This window comes from Oncorhynchus gorbuscha, unplaced genomic scaffold (genome assembly GCF_021184085.1).
Source record: "Oncorhynchus gorbuscha isolate QuinsamMale2020 ecotype Even-year unplaced genomic scaffold, OgorEven_v1.0 Un_scaffold_639, whole genome shotgun sequence".
NCBI lineage: Eukaryota > Metazoa > Chordata > Actinopteri > Salmoniformes > Salmonidae > Oncorhynchus > Oncorhynchus gorbuscha.
The window spans coordinates 191,836-210,871 of record NW_025745748.1 but is presented as its reverse complement, the minus strand read 5'-3'; the positions used below and the strand labels follow the sequence as shown (position 1 = coordinate 210,871).

At 50.7% G+C, this 19,036-nt stretch overlaps 1 protein-coding gene across 1 annotated transcript in view; it reads right to left on the bottom strand.

The window, feature by feature from the left end:
* Positions 1-6,036: 6,036 nt before the first annotated feature.
* Positions 6,037-19,036, bottom strand: part of LOC124019611 (N-acetylglucosamine-6-sulfatase-like) — a 57,260-nt gene continuing 44,260 nt past the window's right edge. Inside the window, 8 exon segments of the mRNA XM_046334998.1 lie at positions 6,037-6,186; positions 13,223-13,236; positions 14,806-14,952; positions 15,242-15,351; positions 15,354-15,398; positions 15,401-15,461; positions 16,064-16,269; positions 16,431-16,549. Coding sequence (XP_046190954.1) covers positions 6,117-6,186; positions 13,223-13,236; positions 14,806-14,952; positions 15,242-15,351; positions 15,354-15,398; positions 15,401-15,461; positions 16,064-16,269; positions 16,431-16,549 — 772 coding nt within the window. The 3' untranslated portion in view covers positions 6,037-6,116.

The following is a 19,036-nucleotide window of genomic DNA, read 5'->3' as shown; positions in this document are numbered from 1 at the left end:
GGAGCTGTGCCAGGCCTGTTGACTCATCCAGCTGTAACAGACATATACCAGGAGCTGTGCCAGGCCTGTTGACTCATCCAGCTGTAACAGACATATACCAGGAGCTGTGCCAGGCCTGTTGACTCATCCAGCTGTAACAGACATATACCAGGAGCTGAGCCAGGCCTGTTGACTCATCCAGCTGTAACAGACATATACCAGGAGCTGAGCCAGGCCTGTTGACTCATCCAGCTGTAACAGACATATACCAGGAGCTGTGCCAGGCCTGTTGACTCATCCAGCTGTAACAGACATATACCAGGAGCTGAGCCAGGCCTGTTGACTCATCCAGCTGTAACAGACATATACCAGGAGCTGAGCCAGGCCTGTTGACTCATCCAGCTGTAACAGACATATACCAGGAGCTGTAAGGCCTGTTGACTCATCCAGCTGTAACAGACATATACCAGGAGCTGAGCCAGGCCTGTTGACTCATCCAGCTGTAACAGACATATACCAGGAGCTGAGCCAGGCCTGTTGACTCATCCAGCTGTAACAGACATATACCAGGAGCTGAGCCAGGCCTGTTGACTCATCCAGCTGTAACAGACATATACCAGGAGCTGAGCCAGGCCTGTTGACTCATCCAGCTGTAACAGACATATACCAGGAGCTGAGCCAGGCCTGTTGACTCATCCAGCTGTAACAGACATATACCAGGAGCTGTGCCAGGCCTGTTGACTCATCCAGCTGTAACAGACATATACCAGGAGCTGTACCAGGCCTGTTGACTCATCCAGCTGTAACAGACATATACCAGGAGCTGAGCCAGGCCTGTTGACTCATCCAGCTGTAACAGACATATACCAGAGCTGAGCCAGGCCTGTTGACTCATCCAGCTGTAACAGACATATACCAGGAGCTGTACCAGGCCTGTTGACTCATCCAGCTGTAACAGACATATACCAGGAGCTGTGCCAGGCCTGTTGACTCATCCAGCTGTAACAGACATATACCAGGAGCTGAGCCAGGCCTGTTGACTCATCCAGCTGTAACAGACATATACCAGGAGCTGAGCCAGGCCTGTTGACTCATCCAGCTGTAACAGACATATACCAGGAGCTGAGCCAGGCCTGTTGACTCATCCAGCTGTAACAGACATATACCAGGAGCTGTGCCAGGCCTGTTGACTCATCCAGCTGTAACAGACATATACCAGGAGCTGTACCAGGCCTGTTGACTCATCCAGCTGTAACAGACATATACCAGGAGCTGAGCCAGGCCTGTTGACTCATCCAGCTGTAACAGACATATACCAAGAGCTGAGCCAGGCCTGTTGACTCATCCAGCTGTAACAGACATATACCAGGAGCTGTACCAGGCCTGTTGACTCATCCAGCTGTAACAGACATATACCAGGAGCTGAGCCAGGCCTGTTGACTCATCCAGCTGTAACAGACATATACCAGGAGCTGTGCCAGGCCTGTTGACTCATCCAGCTGTAACAGACATATACCAGGAGCTGAGCCAGGCCTGTTGACTCATCCAGCTGTAACAGACATATACCAGGAGCTGTGCCAGGCCTGTTGACTCATCCAGCTGTAACAGACATATACCAGGAGCTGTGCCAGGCCTGTTGACTCATCCAGCTGTAACAGACATATACCAGGAGCTGTGCCAGGCCTGTTGACTCATCCAGCTGTAACAGACATATACCAGGAGCTGAGCCAGGCCTGTTGACTCATCCAGCTGTAACAGACATATACCAGGAGCTGTGCCAGGCCTGTTGACTCATCCAGCTGTAACAGACATATACCAGGAGCTGTGCCAGGCCTGTTGACTCATCCAGCTGTAACAGACATATACCAGGAGCTGTGCCAGGCCTGTTGACTCATCCAGCTGTAACAGACATATACCAGGAGCTGAGCCAGGCCTGTTGACTCATCCAGCTGTAACAGACATATACCAGGAGCTGTGCCAGGCCTGTTGACTCATCCAGCTGTACCAGACATATACCAGGAGCTGAGCCAGGCCTGTTGACTCATCCAGCTGTAACAGACATATACCAGGAGCTGAGCCAGGCCTGTTGACTCATCCAGCTGTAATGCATATAATTCACTGGCTTGTTTGCAGAGCAGTAATTGTTTCAAAACATCTCCTGCCATGTCACTGATGCGTCGGGAAACAGTGATGTTTGATGGAGACATTGTCTGTATAGTTTTTGGGCCTTTTTCCCCAGTATTGTCCCAGCCAACAGGAAGAATGAAGTTCTCCACAATAGTATGGGACTTGCCTGTCCCAGCCACTTGGTAGCTCACCATATAAGACACTTCTAGCTCCTTCTAATTAATGGTATCTGTTGCTTTTATACGTCTTACTACTCAAAAGTCTTTATTCTCGCTCAAAAAACTCCTGTGGCTTATTTTTCAAATTGACATGTTTTGTTTCTAAATGTCTGTGGAAGAAAGGTTTCCTGCACCCCTGGTTAACGTGATTGGATGAGTAACGGTTAACGTGATTGGATGAGTAACGGTTAACGTGATTGGATGAGTAACGGTTAACGTGATTGGATGAGTAACTGTTTTAACATTGGATGAGTAACGGTTAACGTGATTGGATGAGTAACAGGAACGTGATTGGATGAATACAGTTAGTGATTGGATAAAAACGTGATTGGAATGGTAACAACCGATTGGATGACAACTAGTTAACGTGAAGTTAATTATTTGACTAGGCTACCTGTATTTGACTTTGTTATTACACTGAACACTAGATGGTAATTGTATTTTTGGCAGTGAAACTGGCTGATCAGGCAAGATACAAATAAAAACATTGGAAATGTGAATCACATTTTTATTTGGCGGCCCGACCACCCCGGATCAGTTTGGGAAAACCTGGCCAACCTTGATCTGGCAGTGTTCCTGTTTGAGGTAAGTTAGTGCTGTGCTGGAACAAACCCCTGCACCCCTTCTCTAGGACCAGGGTTAGTGACCACTGGGGTAATACGTTAGTGCTGGGCTGGAACAAACCCCTGCACCCCTTCTCTAGGACCAGGGTTAGTGACCACTGGGATAACATGTTGATCTGGCAGTGTTCCTGTTTGAGGTAAGTTAGTGCTGTGCTGGAACAAACCCCTGCACCCCTTCTCTAGGACCAGGGTTAGTGACCACTGGGGTATACGTTAGTGCTGGGCTGGAACAAACCCCTGACCCCTTCTCTAGGACCAGGGTTAGTGACCACTGGGTGATTAGTGCTGTGCTGGAACAAACCCCTGCCCCCTTCTCTAGGACCAGGGTTAGTGACCACTGGGGTAACATGTTGATCTGGCAGTGTTCCTGTTTGAGGTAAGTTAGTGCTGTGCTGGAACAAACCCTGCACCCTTCTCTAGGACCAGGGTTAGTGACCACTGGGGTAAAACGTTAGTGCTGTGCTGGAACAAACCCCTGCACCCCTTCTCTAGGACCAGGGTTAGTGACCACTGGGGTAACAGTTGATCTGGCTGTTCCTGTTTGAGGTGTTAGTGCTGTGCTGGAACAAACCCCTGCACCCCTCTCTAGGACCAGATTAGTGACCACTGGGGTAACATGTTGATCTGGCAGTGTTCCTGTTTGACTAAGTTTGCTGGGCTGGAACAAACCCTGCACCCCTTCTCCTCCAGGGTTAGTGACCACTGGGGTAACATGATCTGGCTCCCCCTCCACACCACTGGACTGGAACAAACCCCTCCACTGTTCTCTAGGACCAGGGTTAGTGACCACTGGGGTAACATGTTGATCCACTGTTCCTGTTTGAGGTACCACTGGAACAAACCCCTCCCCCCTCTAGGACCAGGGTTAGTGACCACTGGGGTAATACGTTAGTGCTGGGCTGGAACAAACCCCTGCCCCCCTCTAGGACCAGGGTTAGTGACCACTGGGGTAACATGTTGATCGGGCAGTGTTCCTGTTTGAGGTAAGTTAGTGCTGTGCTGGAACAAACCCCTCCCCCTTCTCTAGGACCAGGGTTAGTGACCACTGGACTCCTTAGTGCTGGGCCAAACCCCTGCACCCCTTCTCTAGGACCAGGGTTAGTGACCACTGGGGTAACATGTTGTAACGACTGTGGTCTCTGTTTTCCAACAGGACATTTGAAACACCAAACCAGGAAGTGATTTCAGAATACTGTTAGTTTATTGGATAAAACACCCAGAAATGGAACAACCGCATAACAAAAAAATAGAGAAGAAAATAAACGTTCAAAACCATGGAAACGTTTTGACAGATTGGAAAGCGGATCAGAGACTGGCCAATGGATCAGAGGCTGGCCAACGGGATCAGAAATGGATACGGTTGAATTATATGATTGGCAGGTTAGGTTTCTTAGACCTGACTGTGGAGACAATCCAAACGGGTTAACAAATTAAAGTGGACATTTATTTCTATAACGTAACTAAATGCACCCTGTAGATAGAGATCTATAAAATCAGGTATAATCAACAAGAAACCCTCTGGAATTACAAACACACACAGTTGATGCTGGTTGATGTGCTGCCATGGCAACACATCAGAAGATGTTTAGTTAAAGGCCCTCAGTCTCCAGACCCCTCCACTGTTTCTGTCCTACCACTGACTCCTCCCCCTCCACACCACTAGAAACACCACTAGACTCCTCCCCCTCCACACCACTAGACTCCTCCCCTCCACACCACTAGACTCCTCCCCCCTCCACTGTTTCTGTCCTACCACTAGAAAGACTGTTTCTGAAGAACCACCAGACTCCTCCCCCTCCACTGTTTCTGCCCGTACCACTAGACTCCTCCCCTCCACTGTTTCTGCCCGAGGAAGAACCAGAATGGTTTCCCGTAGACTCCTCCCTCCCCACTGTTTCTGGACCACTAGACTTCTCCCTCCCCACTGTTTCTGTCCTACTGACTCCTCCCTCCCCACTGTTTCTGAACTAGACTCCTCCCTCCCACTGAATGGTTTCTAGACTCCTCCTACTGGGACTCCTCCCCCTCCACTGTTTCTGCCCGAACCAGAATGACTTTCTCCCTCCACTGTTTCTGTCCGTACCACTAGACTCCTCCCCTCCACTGTTTCTCCACCTTTTTAGTAAGAATAGAACATGTTTCTGAACACTTCTACATTAAAAGAGGATTAATTCAGGATTATCTAGTCCTACTGGTAGCATCCACATTAATGTAGAAGCATTCAGAAATATATTCTATTCTTATATACAATAAAGAGTGACTCCAAAATTATGTTTCTAGTCCTACTGGGAGAAAGAGGAATAACCAGAATGGTTTCTAGTCCTACTGGGAGAAAGAGGAAGAACCGAATGGTTTCTAGTCCTACTGGGAGAAAGAGGAACAAACCGGAATGGTTTCTAGTCCTACTGGGAGAAAGAGGAAGAACCAGAATGGTTTCTAGTCCTACTGGGAGAAAGAGGAACAACCGGAATGGTTTCTAGTCCTACTGGGAGAAAGAGGAACAACCAGAATGGTTTCTAGTCCTACTGGGAGAAAGAGGAAGAACAGGTATGGTTTCTAGTCCTACTGGGAGAAAGAGGAACAACAGGTATGGTTTCTAGTCCTACTGGGAGAAAGAGGAACAACAGGTATGGTTTCTAGTCCTACTGGGAGAAAGAGGAACAACAGGTATGGTTTCTAGTGCTACTGGGAGAAAGAGGAACAATAGGAATGGTTTCTAGTCCTACTGAGAGAAAGAGGAATAACCAGAATGGTTTCTAGTCCTACTGTAGCAGGTCAAGACTTGTTAATTATTTGAAAAACAGCTGATTTGAGATCATTGATTTTCCTCACGTAATTAACAAACACAACATGTAAAATTAAAATCAGTCAAACAATGTCTTAAAATAACCAATCAATGGGTGATACTGTGTCCAGACACAGGGTAGACAGGGGGTGTCCAAACACAGGGTAGACAGGGGGTGTCCAGACACAGGGTAGACAGGGGGTGTCCAAACACAGGGTAGACAGGGGGTGTCCAAACACAGGGTAGACGTGTTGTGTCCAGACTGTTAAAAGTGCTGTAGTGTGGAGTTTACAGAAGGTCCCTCTCCAACCCCTACAGGGCTGAGGTCTCAGACACTAGGGAACAGCAGCACGGGCTCAGACAGCCCTCCTCTCCTCCTGCTCTTCAGGCCCGTCTCAGCCTGTTGCGCCGGTGGATCCTGTTACTGAACATCAGGTGAGGGTCAAACGTATATCTGCAGAGAGAAGAACAGAGGGGTGGTTAGAGCTGGGTGGTCTGGGGAGAGAAGAACAGAGGGGTGGTTAGAGCTGGGTGGTCTGGAGAGAGAAGAACAGAGGGGTGGTTAGAGCTGGGTGGTCTGGGAGAGAAGAACAGAGGGGTGGTTAGAGCTGGGTGGTCTGCAGAGAGAAGAACAGAGGGGTGGTTAGAGCTGGGTGGTCTGCAGAGAGAAGAACAGAGGGGTGGTTAGAGCTGGGTGGTCTGGGGAGAGAAGAACAGAGGGGTGGTTAGAGCTGGGTGGTCTGGAGAGAGAAGAACAGAGGGGTGGTTAGAGCTGGGTGGTCTGCAGAGAGAAGAACAGAGGGGTGGTTAGAGCTGGGTGGTCTGCAGAGAGAAGAACAGAGGGGTGGTTAGAGCTGGGTGGTCTGCAGAGAGAAGAACAGAGGGGTGGTTAGAGCTGGGTGGTCTGCAGAGAGAAGAACAGAGGGGTGGTTAGAGCTGGGTGGTCTGCAGAGAGAAGAACAGAGGGGTGGTTAGAGCTGGGTGGTCTGGGGAGAGAAGAAGAACAGAGGGGTGGTTAGAGCTGGGTGGTCTGCAGAGAGAAGAACAGAGGGGTGGTTAGAGCTGGGTGGTCTGCAGAGAGAAGAACAGAGGGGTGGTTGGAGCTGGGTGGTCTGCAGAGAGAAGAACAGAGGGGTGGTTAGAGCTGGGTGGTCTGCAGAGAGAAGAACAGAGGGGTGGTTAGAGCTGGGTGGTCTGCAGAGAGAAGAACAGAGGGGTGGTTAGAGCTGGGTGGTCTGCAGAGAGAAGAACAGAGGGGTGGTTAGAGCTGGGTGGTCTGCAGAGAGAAGAACAGAGGGGTGGTTAGAGCTGGGTGGTCTGGGGAGAGAAGAACAGAGGGGTGGTTAGAGCTGGGTGGTCTGCAGAGAGAAGAACAGAGGGGGGTTAGAGCTGGGTGGTCTGCAGAGAGAAGAACAGAGGGGTGGTTAGAGCTGGGTGGTCTGCAGAGAGAAGAACAGAGGGGTGGTTAGAGCTGGGTGGTCTGGGGAGAGAAGAACAGAGGGGTGGTTAGAGCTGGGTGGTCTGGGGAGAGAAGAACAGAGGGGTGGTTAGAGCTGGGTGGTCTGGGAGAGAAGAACAGAGGGGTGGTTAGAGCTGGGTGGTCTGGGGAGAGAAGAACAGAGGGGTGGTTAGAGCTGGGTGGTCTGGGGAGAGAAGAACAGAGGGGTGGTTAGAGCTGGGTGGTCTGCAGAGAGAAGAACAGAGGGGTGGTTAGAGCTGGGTGGTCTGCAGAGAGAAGAACAGAGGGTGGTTAGAGCTGGGTGGTCTGGGGAGAACAGAGGGTGGTTAGAGCTGGGTGGTCTGGGGAGAGAGAGGGTTAACAGAGGGGAGGGGTTAGAGCTGGGTGGTCTGCAGAGAGAAGAACAGAGGGGTGGTTAGAGCTGGGTGGTCTGCAGAGAAGAACAGAGGGGTGGTTAGAGCTGGGTGGTCTGGGGAGAGAAGAACAGAGGGGTGGTTAGAGCTGGGTGGTCTGGGGAGAGAAGAACAGAGGGGTGGTTAGAGCTGGGTGGTCTGCAGAGAGAAGAACAGAGGGTGGTTAGAGCTGGGTGGTCTGCAGAGAGAGAACAGAGGGTGGTTAGAGCTGGGTGGTCTGGGGAGAGAGAACAGAGGGTGGTTAGAGCTGGGTGGTCTGGGGAGAGAAGAACAGAGGGGGGTTAGAGCTGGGTGGTCTGCAGAGAGAAGAACAGAGGGGTGGTTAGAGCTGGGTGGTCTGGGAGAGGAGAGAGCTGGGTGGTCTGGGGAGAAGGGGTTAGAGCTGGGTGGTCTGCAGAGAGAAGAACAGAGGGGTGGTTAGAGCTGGGTGGTCTGGAGAGAAGAACAGAGGGGTGGTTAGAGCTGGGTGGTCTGTGGAGAACAGAGGGGTGGTTAGAGCTGGGTGGTCTGTGGATAAGAACAGAGGGGTGGTTAGAGCTGAGTGGTCTGGGGATATGAACAGAGGGGTGGTTAGAGCTGGGTGGTCTGGGGAGAGAAGAACAGAGGGGTGGTTAGAGCTGGGTGGTCTGGGGAGAGAAGAACAGAGGGGTGGTTAGAGCTGGGTGGTCTGTGGAGAGGAGAACAGAGGGTTAGAGCTGGGTGGTCTGGGGAGAGAGAGAGGGGTGGTTAGAGCTGGGTGGTCTGGGGAGAGAGAGAACAGAGAGGAGTGGGGGGGTAGAGCTGGGTGGTCTGGGGAGAGGAGAACAGAGGGGTGGTTAGAGCTGGGTGGTCTGGGGAGAGGAGAGAGCTGGGTGGTCTGTAGAAGGAGAGGGGTGGTTAGTTCTGGGTGGTCCGTGGAGAGGAGAACAGAAGGGGGTTAGAGCTGGGTGGTCTGGGAGAGGAGAGGGTTAGTTCTGGGTGGTCTGGGGAGAGGAGAGAGGGGTTAGAGCTGGGTGGTCTGTAGAGAGAAGAACAGAGGGGTGGTTAGAGCTGGGTGGTCTGGGGAGAGAGAAGAACTGGGTGGTCTGGGGAGAGGGTGGTTAGAGCTGGGTGGTCTGGGGAGAGGGGGGTTAGAGCTGGGTGGTCTGGGGAGAGGAGAGGGTGGTTAGAGCTGGGTGGTCTGGGGAGAGGAGAGGGGGGTTAGAGCTGGGTGGTCTGTAGAGAGGAGAGGGGGGTTAGAGCTGGGTGGTCTGCAGAGAGAAGAACAGAGGGGTGGTTAGAGCTGGGTGGTCTGCAGAGAGAAGAACAGAGGGGTGGTTGGAGCTGGGTGGTCTGCAGAGAGAAGAACAGAGGGGTGGTTGGAGCTGGGTGGTCTGCAGAGAGAAGAACAGAGGGGTGGTTAGAGCTGGGTGGTCTGCAGAGAGAAGAACAGAGGGGTGGTTAGAGCTGGGTGGTCTGCAGAGAGAAGAACAGAGGGGTGGTTAGAGCTGGGTGGTCTGGGGAGAGAGAAGAACAGAGGGGTGGTTAGAGCTGGGTGGTCTGCAGAGAGAAGAACAGAGGGGTGGTTAGAGCTGGGTGGTCTGCAGAGAGAAGAACAGAGGGGTGGTTAGAGCTGGGTGGTCTGCAGAGAGAAGAACAGAGGGGTGGTTAGAGCTGGGTGGTCTGGGGAGAGGAGAGGGGTGGTTAGAGCTGGGTGGTCTGGGGAGAGAGAGGGTGGTTAGAGCTGGGTGGTCTGGGGAGAGGAGAGGGGTGGTTAGAGCTGGGTGGTCTGGGGAGAGGAGAGGGGTGGTTAGAGCTGGGTGGTCTGGGGAGAGGAGAGGGGGGTTAGAGCTGGGTGGTCTGTAGAGAGGAGTGGGGGTTAGAGCTGGGTGGTCTGGGGAGAGGAGGGGGGTTAGAGCTGGGTGGTCTGTAGAGAGGAGAGGGGGGTTAGAGCTGGGTGGTCTGGGGAGAGGAGGTGGTGGTTAGAGCTGGGTGGTCTGGGGAGAGAGGTGGTGGTTAGAGCTGGGTGGTCTGGGGAGAGGAGAGGGGTGGTTAGTTCTGGGTGGTCTGTGGAGAGCAGAGGGGTGGACAGAGCTGGGTGGTCTGTAGAGAGGAGAGGGTTAGTTCTGGGTGGTCTGGGGAGAGGAGAGGGTTAGAGCTGGGTGGTCTGTAGAGAGGAGAGAGGGGGTTAGAGCTGGGTGGTCTGGGGAGAGGAGAGGGGTGGTTAGAGCTGGGTGGTCTGGGGAGAGGAGAGGGGGGTTAGAGCTGGGTGGTCTGGGGAGAGGAGAGGGGTGGTTAGAGCTGGGTGGTCTGGGGAGAGGAGTGTGGTGGTTAGAGCTGGGTGGTCTGGGAGAGGAGAGGGGATTAGTTCTGGGTGGTCTGGGGAGAAGAGTGGGTGGTTAGTTCTGGGTGGTCTGGGGAGAGGAGTGTGGTGGTTAGTTCTGGGTGGTCTGGGGAGAGGAGTGTGGTGGTTAGTTCTGGGTGGTCTGGGGAGAGGAGTGTGGTGGTTAGTTCTGGGTGGTCTGGGGAGAGGAGAGGGGTGGTTAGTTCTGGGTGGTCCGTGGAGAGGAGAGGGGTGGGGTAGAGCTGGGTGGTCTGGGGAGAGGAGAGGGTTAGTTCTGGGTGGTCTGGGGAGAGGAGATGGTTAGAGCTGGGTGGTCTGGGGAGAGGAGAGAGGGGGTGGTAGAGCTGGGTGGTCTGTAGAGAGGGGGGTAGAGCTGGGTGGTCTGTAGAGAGGAGAGGGGGTTAGAGCTGGGTGGTCTGGGGAGAGGAGAGGAGTGGGGGGTAGAGCTGGGTGGTCTGGGGAGAGGGTTAGAGCTGGGTGGTCTGTAGAGAGGAGAGGAGTGGGGGGTAGAGCTGGGTGGTCTGGGGAGAGGAGAGGGTTAGAGCTGGGTGGTCTGTAGAGAGGAGGGGGGGTTAGAGCTGGGTGGTCTGTAGAGAGGAGTGGGGGGGTAGAGCTGGGTGGTCTGGGGAGAGGAAAGGGGGTTAGAGCTGGGTGGTCTGTAGAGAGGAGAGGGGGGGGTTAGAGCTGGGTGGTCTGGGGAGAGGAGAGGGGGGGGAAGAGCTGGGTGGTCTGGGGAGGGAGTGTGGTGGTTAGAGCTGGGTGGTCTGTAGAGAGGAGAGGGGTGGTTAGTTCTGGGTGGTCCGTGGAGGAGAGGGGTGGGGTAGAGCTGGGTGGTCTGTAGAGAGGAGAGGGTTAGTTCTGGGTGGTCTGTGGAGAGGAGAGGGGGGTGGTAGAGCTGGGTGGTCTGTAGAGAGAAGAACAGAGGGGTGGTTAGAGCTGGGTGGTCTGGGGAGAGGAGAGGGGTGGTTAGAGCTGGGTGGTCTGGGGAGAGGAGAGGGTTAGAGCTGGGTGGTCTGTAGAGAGGAGAGGGGGGGGTAGAGCTGGGTGATCTGGGGAGAGGAGGGGTGGTTAGAGCTGGGTGGTCTGGGGAGAGGAGAGGGGGTTAGAGCTGGGTGGTCTGTAGAGAGGAGAGGGGGGTTAGAGCTGGGTGGTCTGCAGAGAGAAGAACAGAGGGGTGGTTAGAGCTGGGTGGTCTGCAGAGAGAAGAACAGAGGGTGGTTGGAGCTGGGTGGTCTGCAGAGAGAAGAACAGAGGGGTGGTTAGAGCTGGGTGGTCTGCAGTCAGAGGGGTGGTTAGAGCTGGGTGGTCTGCAGAGAGAAGAACAGAGGGGTGGTTAGAGCTGGGTGGTCTGCAGAGAGAAGAACAGAGGGGGGTTAGAGCTGGGTGGTCTGGGGAGAGGAGAGGGTTAGAGCTGGGTGGTCTGCGGAGAGAAGAACAGAGGGGTGGTTAGAGCTGGGTGGTCTGCAGAGAGAAGAACAGAGGGGGGGTTAGAGCTGGGTGGTCTGCAGAGAGAAGAACAGAGGGGTGGTTAGAGCTGGGTGGTCTGCAGAGAGAAGAACAGAGGGGTGGTTAGAGCTGGGTGGTCTGGGGAGAGGAGAGGGGTGGTTAGAGCTGGGTGGTCTGGGGAGAGGAGAGGGGTGGTTAGAGCTGGGTGGTCTGGGGAGAGGAGAGGGGTGGTTAGAGCTGGGTGGTCTGGGGAGAGGAGAGGGGTGGTTAGAGCTGGGTGGTCTGGGGAGAGGAGAGGGGGGTAGAGCTGGGTGGTCTGTAGAGAGGAGTGGGGGTAGAGCTGGGTGGTCTGGGGAGAGGAGAGGGGGGTTAGAGCTGGGTGGTCTGTAGAGAGGAGAGGGGGGTTAGAGCTGGGTGGTCTGGGGAGAGGAGTGTGGTGGTTAGAGCTGGGTGGTCTGTAGAGAGGAGAGGGGTGGTTAGTTCTGGGTGGTCCGTGGAGAGCAGAGGGGTGGAGTAGAGCTGGGTGGTCTGTAGAGAGGAGAGGGTTAGTTCTGGGTGGTCTGGGGAGAGGAAGGGTTAGAGCTGGGTGGTCTGTAGAGAGGAGAGGGGGGTTAGAGCTGGGTGGTCTGGGGAGAGGGAGAGGGGTGGTTAGAGCTGGGTGGTCTGGGGAGAGGAGAGGGGTGGTTAGAGCTGGGTGGTCTGTAGAGAGGAGAGGGGGGTTAGAGCTGGGTGGTCTGGGGAGAGGAGTGTGGTGGTTAGAGCTGGGTGGTCTGTAGAGAGGAGAGGGGGATTAGTTCTGGGTGGTCTGGGGAGAAGAGTGTGGTGGTTAGTTCTGGGTGGTCTGGGGAGAGGAGTGTGGTGGTTAGTTCTGGGTGGTCTGGGGAGAGGAGTGAGGTGGTTAGTTCTGGGTGGTCTGGGGAGAGGAGTGTGGTGGTTAGTTCTGGGTGGTCTGGGGAGAGGAGAGGGGTGGTTAGTTCTGGGTGGTCCGTGGAGAGGAGAGGGGTGGGGTAGAGCTGGGTGGTCTGGGGAGAGGAGAGGGTTAGTTCTGGGTGGTCTGGGGAGAGGAGATGGTTAGAGCTGGGTGGTCTGGGGAGAGGAGAGAGGGGGGGTGGTAGAGCTGGGTGGTCTGTAGAGAGGGGGGTAGAGCTGGGTGGTCTGTAGAGAGGAGAGGGGGTTAGAGCTGGGTGGTCTGGGGAGAGGAGAGGAGTGGGGGGGTAGAGCTGGGTGGTCTGGGGAGAGGGTTAGAGCTGGGTGGTCTGTAGAGAGGAGAGGAGTGGGGGGGTAGAGCTGGGTGGTCTGGGGAGAGGAGAGGGTTAGAGCTGGGTGGTCTGTAGAGAGGAGAGGAGTGGGGGGTAGAGCTGGGTGGTCTGTAGAGAGGGGTGGTCTGTAGAGAGGAGAGGAGTGGGGGTAGAGCTGGGTGGTCTGGGGAGAGGAGAGGGGTGGGGGGAAGAGCTGGGTGGTCTGTAGAGAGGAGAGGGTGGGAGGGGTAGAGCTGGGTGGTCTGTAGAGAGGAGATGGGGGGAGTAGAGCTGGGTGGTCTGTAGAGAGGAGAGGGGGGGTAGAGCTGGGTGGTCTGTAGAGAGGAGAGGGTTAGAGCTGGGTGGTCTGTAGAGAGGGAGGGTTAGAGCTGGGTGGTCTGTAGAGAGGAGGGTTAGAGCTGGGTGGTCTATAGAGAGGAGAGGGGTGGGGGGTAGAGCTGGGTGGTCTGTAGAGAGGAGAGGAGAGGGGGGTAGAGCTGGGTGGTCTGTAGAGAGGAGATGGGTAGTGCTGGGTGGTTGGTCAGTGTACCGTGCATACCGTGTATCGTAGACCCCAGGGGTCCTACAGGACTGGGGTAGAGCTGGGTGGTTGGTCAGTGTACCGTGCATACCGTGTATCGTAGACCCCAGGGGTCCTACAGGACTAGGGTAGAGCTGGGTGGTCTGTAGAGAGGAGATGGGTAGAGCTGGGTGGTTGGTCAGTGTACCGTGCATACCGTGTATCGTAGACCCCAGGGGTCCTACAGGACTGGGGTAGTGCTGGGTGGTTGGTCAGTGTACCGTGCATACCGTGTATCGTAGACCCCAGGGGTCCTACAGGACTGGGGTAGAGCTGGGTGGTTGGTCAGTGTACCGTGCATACCGTGTATCGTAGACCCCAGGGGTCCTACAGGACTGGGGTAGTGCTGGGTGGTTGGTCAGTGTACCGTGCATACCGTGTATCGTAGACCCCAGGGGTCCTACAGGACTGGGGTAGAGCTGGGTGGTTGGTCAGTGTACCGTGCATACCGTGTATCGTAGACCCCAGGGGTCCTACAGGACTGGGGTAGAGCTGGGTGGTTGGTCAGTGTACCGTGCGTACCGTGTATCGTAGACCCCACGGGTCCTACAGGACTGGGGTAGAGCTGGGTGGTTGGTCAGTGTACCGTGCGTACCGTGTATCGTAGACCCCAGGGGTCCTACAGGACTGGGGTAGAGCTGGGTGGTTGGTCAGTGTACCGTGCGTACCGTGTATCGTAGACCCCAGGGGTCCTACAGGACTGGGGTAGAGCTGGGTGGTTGGTCAGTGTACCGTGCGTACCGTGTATCGTAGACCCCAGGGGTCCTACAGGACTGGGGTAGAGCTGGGTGGTTGGTCAGTGTACCGTGCGTACCGTGTATCGTAGACCCCAGGGGTCCTACAGGACTGGGGTAGAGCTGGGTGGTTGGTCAGTGTACCGTGCGTACCGTGTATCGTTAGACCCCAGGGGTCCTACAGGACTGGGGTAGAGCTGGGTGGTTGGTCAGTGTACCGTGCGTACCGTGTATCGTAGACCCCAGGGGTCCTACAGGACTGGGGTAGAGCTGGGTGGTTGGTCAGTGTACCGTGCGTACCGTGTAAACGTAGACCCCAGGGGTCCTACAGGACTGGGGTAGAGCTGGGTGGTTGGTCAGTGTACCGTGCGTACCGTGTATCGTAGACCCCAGGGGTCCTACAGGACTGGGGTAGAGCTGGGTAGTTGGTCAGTGTACCGTGCGTACATTGTAACTCGTAGACCTCAGGGGTCCTACAGGACTGGGGTAGAGCTGGGTGGTTGGTCAGTGTACCGTGCGTACCGTGTATCGTAGACCCCAGGGGTCCTACAGGATTGGGGTAGAGCTGGGTGGTTGGTCAGTGTACCGTGCGTACCGTGTATCGTAGACCCCAGGGGTCCTACAGGACTGGGGTAGAGCTGGGTGGTTGGTCAGTGTACCGTGCGTACATTATAACTCATAGACCCCAGGGGTCCTACAGGACTGGGGTAGAGCTGGGTGGTTGGTCAGTGTACCGTGCGTACATTGTATCGTAGACCCCAGGGGTCCTACAGGACTGGGGTAGAGCTGGGTGGTTGGTCAGTGTACCGTGCGTACCGTGTATCGTAGACCCCAGGGGTCCTACAGGACTGGGGTAGAGCTGGGTGGTTGGTCAGTGTACCGTGCATACCATATCGTAGACCCCAGGGGTCCTACAGGACTGTCCAGAACAGGACTGGAGCATCATCAGTCTGTGGTTCATCTTCTCCAGGACTTCCTGGTCGATGGTCTTAGCCAGGTTAATGAGCTGGTAGGGGTCAACTGTCATGTTATATACCTCTACAAACACCTGGGGAACACAGAGAGAGAGTTAGTTATTACTAATGACCTGGTAGGGGTCTACTGTCATGTTATATACCTCTACAAACACCTGGGGAACACAGAGAGAGATACATTACTAATGACCTGGTAGGGGGGATACAGTAATGTTATACACCTGGGGAACACAGAGAGAGAGTAGTTATTACTAATGACCTGGTAGGGGTCTACTGTAATGTTAAACACCTGGGGAACACAGAGATATTAGCTGGTGAGATGTCTACACATCCCTAGTGACTAAACAGTTCTCTCCCTTTTACCTCGTTGTCATCAAACTCGCAGTACTGGAGGTTGACAGAGGGGCGAAAGGTACGAACGCAGGCGTAAGTGTTGTTGAAGGAGTCCTCACACACACAGTCAGGGAAACATTATAGACCCCAGGACCCAGCAGGGGGCAGGCGGGATCAGACACATTAGACCCCTCCCTTCATACTCCACCAGGAAGTCTGTTCTCCACGTAGTGCTGTTCACAGATCCCTCCTGACACAGAGAATACACACACCAGTTAAACACAGATCCCTCCTGACACAGAGAATACACACACCAGTTAAACACAGATCCCTCCTGACACAGAGAACACACACACCAGTTAAACACGGATCCCTCCTGACACAGAGAATACACACACCAGTTAAACACTGATCCCTCCTGACACAGAGAATATACACAACAGTTAAACACAGAGAACACACACACCAGTTAAACACTGATCCCTCCTGACACAGAGAATACACCGGCCACTGGGCTGCGTTGTGCTAGGCTGCGTTGTGCTAGGCTGCGTTGTGCTAGGCTGCGTTGACATTGTACTAGGTGTTATATATAGTATAGTGGGTTTTCACCAGTACAGACAGGAAGGACATGACATTGTACTAGGTGTTATATATAGTATAGTGGGTTCTCACCAGTACAGACAGGAAGGACATGACGTTGTACTAGGTGTTATATATAGTATAGTGGGTTCTCACCAGTACAGACAGGAAGGACATGACATTGTACTAGGTGTTATATATAGTATAGTGGGTTCTCACCAGTACAGACATGACGTTGTACTAGGTGTTATATATAGTATAGTGGGTTCTCACCAGTACAGACAGGAAGGACATTCCATCCATGGCAGTCTTGCTGACGTTGTAACCGGCCATGTCCAGGATGGTAGGACCCAGGTCAACGTTCTGGACCGCCAGCCCGGTGGTCTGGTTAGGCTTGATGTTGGGCCCTCGGATCAGCAGAGGAACTCTTATATCAGACTCATACAGCTGCCTCTTATCCAGGGGGAGAGAGAACTGACCTGGGGGTGGGAGGAGGAGAGGGGGGGATCACAGTGGTATCCAGGGGGAGAGAGAACTGACCTGGGGGGTGGGAGGAAGAGAGGGGGGGGGGTGGAGCTTTACTTTTCTTAAGGCGGTGTATGTGTGTGTGTTGTGTACCTGTGTCAGGTGTGTTGTGTACCTGTGTGGTATCCGTTGTCTGAGGTAAAAATGATGTAAGTGTTGTCCAGTTCCCCTCTGACCTCTAACCTCTTCACCACCTTCTCCACCAAGTCATCCACTGACAGCAGAGTACGCCACCTAGTGGCGGGGGGGGGGGAAACATTACTCAAAGGATAGGGGGGGATACATTATAACTCATAAAGGATACATTATAACTCATAGGATACATTATAACTCAAAGGATACATTATAACTCATAAAGGATACATTATAACTCATATAGGATACATTATAACTCATAAAGGATACATTATAACTCATAAAGGATACATTATAACTCATATAGGATACATTATAACTCATATAGGATACATTATAACTCATATAGGATACATTATAACTCATAAAGGATACATTATAACTCATAAAGGATACATTATAACTCATAAAGGATACATTATAACTCATAAAGGATACATTATAACTCATAAGGATACATTATAACTCATAAAGGATAGGGGGATACATTATAACTCATAAAGGATAGGGGATACATTATAACTCATAAAGGATACATTATAACTCATAAAGGATACATTATAACTCATAAAGGGATACATTATAACTCATAAAGGATACATTATAACTCATAAAGGGGGGATACATTATAACTCATAAAGGATACATTATAACTCATAAAGGATACATTATAACTCATAAAGGATACATTATAACTCATAAAGGATACATTATAACTCATAAAGGATACATTATAACTCATAAAGGATAGGGGGGGATACATTATAACTCATAAAGGATACATTATAACTCATAAAGGGGGGGATACATTATAACTCATAAAGGATACATTATAACTCATAAAGGATACATTATAACTCATAAAGGATACATTATAACTCATAAAGGATACATTATAACTCATAAAGGATACATTATAACTCATAGGATACATTATAACTCATAAAGGATACATTATAACTCATAAAGGATACATTATAACTCATAAAGGATACATTATAACTCATAAAGGATAGGGGGGGATACATTATAACTCATAAAGGATACATTATAACTCATAAAGGATACATTATAACTCATATAGGATACATTATAACTCATAAAGGATACATTATAACTCATAATACATTATAACTCATAAAGGATAGGGGGATACATTATAACTCATAAAGGATACATTATAACTCATAAAGGATACATTATAACTCATAAAGGATACATTATAACTCATAAAGGATACATTATAACTCATAAAGGATAGGATACATTATAACTCATAAAGGATACATTATAACTCATAAAGGATACATTATAACTCATAAAGGATACATTATAACTCATAAAGGATACATTATAACTCATAAAGGGGGATACATTATAACTCATAAAGGATACATTATAACTCATAAAGGATACATTATAACTCATAAAGGATACATTATAACTCATAAAGGATACATTATAACTCATAAAGGATACATTATAACTCATAAAGGATACATTATAACTCATAAAGGATAGGGGGGATACATTATAACTCATAAAGGATACATTATAACTCATAAAGGATACATTATAACTCATAAAGGATACATTATAACTCATAAAGGATACATTATAACTCATAAAGGATAGATACATTATAACTCATAAAGGGGATACATTATAACTCATAAAGGATACATTATAACTCATAAAGGATACATTATAACTCATAAATTATAACTCATAAAGGATACATTATAACTCATAAAGGATAGGGGGGATATAACATTATATAACTCATAAAGGATACATTATAACTCATAAAGGATACATTATAACTCACATTATAACTCATAAAGGATACATTATAACTCATAAAGGATACATTATAACTCATAAAGGATACATTATAACTCATAAAGGATACATTATAACTCATAAAGGATAGGGGGATACATTATAACTCATAAAGGGGGATACATTATAACTCATAAAGGATACATTATAACTCATAAAGGATACATTATAACTCATAAAGGATAGGGGGATACATTATAACTCATAAAGGATACATTATAACTCATAAAGGATACATTATAACTCATAAAGGATTATAACTCATAAAGGATACATTATAACTCATAAAGGATACATTATAACTCATAAAGGATAGGGGGGGATACATTATAACTCATAAAGGATACATTATAACTCATAAAGGATAGGGGGATACATTATAACTCATAAAGGATACATTATAACTCATAAAGGATACATTATAACTCATAAAGGATACATTATAACTCATAAAGGATACATTATAACTCATAAAGGATACATTATAACTCATAAAGGATACATTATAACTCATAAAGGATAGGGGGGGATACATTATAACTCATAAAGGATACATTATAACTCATAAAGGATAGGGGGGATACATTATAACTCATAAAGGATACATTATAACTCATAAAGGATACATTATAACTCATAAAGGATACATTATAACTCATAAAGGATAGGGGGGATACATTATAACTCATAAAGGATACATTATAACTCATAAAGGATACATTATAACTCATAAAGGATAGGGGG